At 44.9% G+C, this 6,258-nt stretch overlaps 1 protein-coding gene across 2 annotated transcripts; it reads right to left on the reverse strand.

The window, feature by feature from the left end:
- Positions 1–1,014: 1,014 nt before the first annotated feature.
- On the reverse strand, positions 1,015–5,825 carry ARMCX3 (armadillo repeat containing X-linked 3). 2 transcript variants are annotated; one of them, XM_059051067.2, is made up of 4 exons: positions 5,648–5,825; positions 5,033–5,112; positions 4,669–4,729; positions 1,015–4,061 (listed from the first exon to the last, which is right to left on the reverse strand). In XM_059051067.2, exon 4 carries the CDS (start codon positions 3,910–3,912, stop codon positions 2,773–2,775), a length of 1,140 nt encoding a protein of 379 aa, XP_058907050.1. In that variant the 5' UTR covers positions 3,913–4,061; positions 4,669–4,729; positions 5,033–5,112; positions 5,648–5,825; the 3' UTR covers positions 1,015–2,772. The 2 variants fall into 2 exon arrangements, with proteins under 2 accessions (XP_058907050.1, XP_066879859.1); XM_067023758.1 differs by having other exon boundaries at positions 5,033–5,130; positions 5,648–5,821.
- Positions 5,826–6,258: the final 433 nt, after the last annotated feature.

Below are 6,258 nucleotides of genomic sequence, written 5' to 3' on the forward strand. Positions count from 1 at the left end.
CCCCTGCTGCATGGTGGCTTTTTATTACGCAAATTGACCTCATTTCTCACCCCATGTAGAAAAGTCACTCAGCACCCCAAGTTCAACATGGCTTGATCTGAATATTTTTTAGATGTTCGAGATACAGATCCAGGTCAGGGGACAAGTTTGTTCTTGTTGTCTCTATTTTCTTAAGTATCTCCAATGAATAATTTTAGTAGAAAAATAGAAAAAGTTTAAATCAGGCTCTGAAAATTCATCTACAGTATCATCCAATTTGATGTATAGAATATATAGGTATATGGATAGTACAAGTGTCTGGAAGGGTATTCACAGTTGCAATTCTATGCTTCTCTCCCTAGCTGCCACAGTCCCTTACCCAGTTCTTTCTGCAGCCCTCCACTCTTACTCTCTGCACCTTCTCTCTGGGGATTTTATCCACTCCAATGTCCTCAATTATCATTCATCCTCCAGTGGCCCCCAAATCTGTATCTATAGCCTAGTCTTCTCTGAGCGCCAGATCAATAAATTCAAGTGACAATAGGGTGTATCCATCTGGATGTCACACAGTTACCTCAAACTCAATTTATTTTAAATGGATTAGGCTTCCCCTCCCAAATCTTTTTCTCCTGCCTAATAATAGAGCAAGAAAAATATTAGTTCCCTTTATCCTCATCCCATCCTTAAAACTGATGTCAAATTAGCCGCCACGTGTCCAGATTCAATAGGGTCACCATACCCAACAACTTTAAGCTAACCAGTCTTTGGTCCTTTTGTCTACTATAGGCAACATTAGAGTAAGTATATGGAAGCCTGGGGCTAAAACCAGATCATAACTGAACAGAGATTTTACCCTTTCCTGGCCTCATGTATAAAGCAGGATAACATCTCCAAACTGACTAGGAATATGTTGTGAGGGCGGGTGAAATCATGTCTGATGAAACACTTTGTGTCCTTAGAAATAAGAAAATCCTATTTCTTTGAGAAATTATTTTAACAGTTGCCTTGCAGGAATGACATCACTCTACACAGTGGTCACTTAATAAGTGCTAAACTTTATTGTTGTTATTATTTATTAAATGATGCTGACACGTGGCAGAATGCCCGGAGCGAAACAAAGGTCAACCAAAAAAGCTATGAACCTTGAATTCCAGGGAATTAAGCGTGCTCACTTTTCTTAATTAACTGCTATGTGCCAGAACATTCTAAGTATTTCCCATGTATTACTTCATTTAATCCTCACGAGTCTCATCTTCAGCACTCATCTATTTTTTCAGAGAGAAAACTTCAACCCATCTCATGTTTAATCTAAATATTTGTTCCACTCAGTACATACTCCAATCAATCACCTGCTCCATTCCCAACACTATTCTTTTTCAAAAATTTTTGAAAACATCAGTATTTGTTTTAGATAAATAAGAACACATAGATGAATAAAAAGTAAAAAGGTAAAGATTACTCTATCCTTCCACCCAAAGATAACCACTGTTAATATTTGGGTGTCTGTAATTCCAGAGTTTTTAGTGTCTACTTAAACGTCTTATATTCTCAAAAAAATGAATCATACTATGAATACTGCTATCTAACCTACCTTTCTCACTTAACAATGCATGATGAATATCGTTCCCTGGCAATATGGATTGCAAGTGACATATTTATCTTATACCGTGTGAATATTCCTTAATTTATTTAACCAATCCAGTGTGCTAAATTGTTTAAGTTGTTTCCAGTTTTTACTATTTCACACATTGCTGGGATGAACAGCCTTGTACATACAGTTTTTGGCTAATGAATCAATTATTTCCTTAAGACAAAGAGTTTACATATTTTAAGGCTTATGATATGCATTACAAAATGGTCCTCCACAAACCTTGTGCCAGTGTAAGCTCATTCCTACCACCAGGGTTTGAAAGGATCCATTTTGCCACACCCTCAAGCACACTGCACAGTGGGTGAGAGAGGAACTTTTATATGAATTCCAATTATTCTTTGTAGTCAAAATTATTTACTGGCGTTCAGTGGGATAATATTCAAACAGTTCTCCACAAACTGGCTTCAGCCAGTTTTCCAAATTTATTTACTTCCCATCCTTACACTCTCCACTCTAAGCAGACTAGTCTCCCCCTTACTGTCATAGGAAGAGTTCCTACCTCCATGCCTTTCTCACACCAGTCCCTGTCACTCCCATCATACGGAATGCCTTAACTACCTATCCCAAAGAGGACTCATTTTAAATGGCCACTTCCTCCATAAATCTGTAGCTGACTATTGTATCCCACAGAAACCTCTGCTTCCTCTGTGCTCTGAATGCACATATTTGATGATGAATATATGCTTGAGATATTCTGTTATCTTTTTGTTTGTATGTTTCTTATCTCTCCAACTAGATTATAAACCAAAAGACAAGGATGGTTTCTTTTCCTTCTTTCTTTTTTTCCCAGCATTAACACACAACTTTATTGATGATACACAAATTAAGTCAATGCCCATGACAGGAGGGAGCTTATTTATGATGAATTGGTTCACTGTCACTTATGCAGAAGAAATAGTAAAAAATATTTCAATCTAGGCAGTGAGATAAAAAGCAACAAACTTGTTTTCAGAACAGGTAGTGATATTCATTCATCCAGCTTAGAGCTGAAGACCAACTCAGATAAATATCAGTGTTGATGATACAATATGATATTCATTACTCAAAATTGGCAGCTGAAAGGATTCCTTTACCATATAAACAAGGTGGAGAAAAGGAATAGTTTACAATGTGTGTTGCTTCTAAACTACAAAATCAAGAAGTTATTCCTGGCTCTTTGGGAACATATGCTCAGCCAGTTTGGCCATGAATTTTCCAACTTTTACTTTCACCAAAAAATCATGATGGCTTTCTATCCCCAGAATCTTATCAGCACACACTTGAAATTCTTTCAAAAAGAAAAAAAGTGAACCTTCGCTGAACTGATTCTGAGTAGGTTCATTTTCCTCCCATTTAAAATTGTCATTTATGTTCTCAAATATGACCAGAAGTTTAAGAATCACCTCTTTGTTCTCCTTCTTATTAAAGAGGGAACCCAGTGAAGACGGTACTTGGGCCCTGAGCAGTTCTCTAGTCATGGCTGGATTTTCAGCCAAATTCAAAAGGAGTTTCAAAACCTGAAATTTGGTTTCTTCATTTCCTGCTGAAAATAAACGAAAAAAGTCTGAAATGGAATTAGCAAGCATGTGCTGATACTCATTAGTAACAGTCATGTTCGTAAGCAATCTTAGTCCCGCCAGCTGCACAGATGAGTTCAAGCGAGAAGTGATTGTGTCATCACACACTTGATTCATGTATATCTTAAGCCTGCGCTGATTTTCAGCATTCACACTCAAGTTATTTAGGACAATTAAAGCCTTTTCCTTAACTATGGGATCCCGAGTATTGAGAATCTTTGCAACAATTGGGAGACCACCCAGATCACGAATAATATCTCTGTTAAATGCGTAAGCAGCATTGTTACCCAGGGCAATTAAAGCTGCTTCGAGAATATAAGGCTTTTCAGACATCTCAACCAAGCAAAGAACTTTTTGCAACTCTTGGGGGGACAAAATAGTATCATCTGAATTGGGGGAAGCCCTTTTCTGCACGGCCCGACGGGCCCGGGTAGCCCTGGCCCTTGCCCTGGCCCTAGCTCTGGTCCCAGCCTCAGTCCCAATCCGGGCCCAAGGTGGGTACCATACTATACCTTTGTTCTCACTGTTGTCATCATCATCATCAGACCAGTCATTGTACCTGGCCCCAGGACAGTCCCCAACATCATCCACGTCCCCAGACCCGCCCTCAGCCATTGTCTCCTTGTTCTGTTTTCTTCCCCTGGTCAGTCTATAAATGCAATAGCAGGCACCAGCCCCAATCACCAGTCCTGCAGTCACCCAGCCTACTTTCCTGGCGTAGCCCATGCAATCGTCCCTGACGATATCAGGGACCAAGGAACAGAGTAGTCACAGGCTGGGGGAGGAGGGCTATGGGCCTGGCCTGGGTGCAGGCCTTCGGAGGATGATTGTCTTCAGCCACTTCAAGGCCACAACAGCTGATTCTGGAGGCGGACCTAGGGGGTGGAGGAAGGAAAAGGGGTTTGAGTTTCTCTTCTCCTTGTGTTGTCCCATGCAGAGAGTTGCACAGAGGGATAAGTAAATGAGTTCTTGGCAGGAAATGTAGATTGTTAACAAACTCTTTCCTCCTCATTTCACTCTCCCCCTACTCTCCGCAGTCCAGCCCCTCCCCAAGCCTAGATAAAGGCAACGGAGCTCATAATCTCTGCTGGGCCCTCAGCCACCCCAACCTCGGGTGTTCCCAGGGAGTGGTACCTTGCACTAACCTCCTTCAGACAGGCAGTTTGCCCCTTCTTCCCTCCCCTGGAGGTGTGCCACGCCCAACAACCCTTGTAATCTGCAGAGACCAGAGCCACTGAGAACTGAAGCCTTGATGGATTGACTGTTCATTCCTTGCTTTCCTGATTCACCTATCTAGGTTGTCAGATATTTTTTTAGAAAAAATCCTCTCTATGCCATCCAAAACATGCATATGCCTGCCCCTTCCCTAGCCTGAAATGGGAGGGATGTTAGGGAAATAAGGTAGGATTGGGTGAGCCTGTCCAACCGCGGGCGATTTCCAACCCCTCCCCCATTCCAAGCAGCCCCCATGCCCACACCGACCTCTACTGATCTGAGGAAACTTCCTCCCTCTCTTCAAGTGGTGCCACCTGCTACAGCAGACCTGCAGGATGACAGATCGAAAACATGGGGACTAAATGCTGTTGAGAGAAGAGGATTATGAACAAACTATCTGATAGGTTTCCCTTCTGTCATTCTCCCCCACCCCACCCCCCGCGACACACGCGCGCGCGCTCGCGCACACACACACACACACACACACACACACACACAACACACGCCATTTCGCCACAGTCCCAGGAGTGCAAGAAACACACTCAGACTCAGACCCAACCTAGATTATTGCCATCTCTATTTTCTCCCCACCCCCACCACCACCCCTGTTAGGGTCCCCATTTGGTCTTACCCTCAAATCGACCTTCACCGATCGGGGTTAATTTCCTTCCTCTTCTCTAGCCTGGCGTAGTGCCTCAACCTACGGAAAGACTGGCAACCCGGGAGAGGCTGGGACCCACAAGACACAGAGCCATGGTCAGGAAAACACAGTCACAGTCAGAAAGACGGGAAACAGCCGCTACCGAGTGCTTGGTGGACGGACCGGTCTCCAGAACAGAAAACTCTTTCCTAATTTGGAGGCCTGGTTGTCAAAGGTTTCCCACCCCTATGACCCCTCTCGGGGTTCTGCTGCACATCACGTTGCAACCCCCCTCCCCATGTCCAGCCTTTCCCCGCCCGCACTGTCCTGGAGTACGGGGGGCAAACACCCAGGCCGCAGCTCCCTTTCCAGATTATGGCTTCGGTTCCACCAGATTCCCAGCTCCCAATCCCTGAACTCCTCCCCAAACACCCCGCTGCTCACCATTTCGCAGCAACGAAATGGGCTCAGGGATTGCGGGCGGGACAGATGTCTTGGAAAGCCGGCGGCGAGTGGGAGAGACGATGGAGGCGCCCCAAGACCCGCGACGGTCTCCGCCCTGCGCCCTCGGCCACCCCCACATTCTGGAATCTCCCAGGCACTGACCTGCAGGGATCCGGGACAATTTCCTTCTCCTCCTCCTTCTTGCCTCTGCTGCAGGCCCGCTCGCCCTCAGGGCAATGGGGAGCTGGTACTCAGACGGGAACAACGACCAGAACAAGAAGGACTTCTGCACACGTCAGCTCTTGGTCACGTGAGAGCTACGTCATCCACCAACTCGGGTCCCCAATTTCCCCTCCCACCAGCAGTGCGGCAGAAGAGGGCCCGCCCCCCTCCATTCCCTCCCCCATATCAGGCCTTGTTACTCTTTCTTCTTTGCTAATCCCATCTCCCTGTAGTTGTGTTTGCCTTCCTCTGATTACCAGAAAGGGACAGCATCTTCCCCTGGGGTTACTGGCCACTTGTACTTTTTGAAAAATTGCCTCTTCCTTCCCTAGGCTCCTGGGGCAGCAACCTCTCCCTCCACCTCCCCACCTTCCAGCTACAAATGTCTACCGTTGCCTCTGAAATCTAGTACCAGATCTGAAAAGAAAAAGCCATCAGAAAAGGAGAACTGGAGTGAGTGTGTTTTTTTCTTTCTTAGTGCTTTTTTGTTCTTTCAGTTCTGCCCTCTCCCACCCCCAGCCTACATTCTTTTTATGAGAAAAGAATTGCTG

This window comes from Kogia breviceps, chromosome X (genome assembly GCF_026419965.1).
Source record: "Kogia breviceps isolate mKogBre1 chromosome X, mKogBre1 haplotype 1, whole genome shotgun sequence".
Taxonomy (NCBI): Eukaryota; Metazoa; Chordata; class Mammalia; order Artiodactyla; family Physeteridae; genus Kogia; species Kogia breviceps.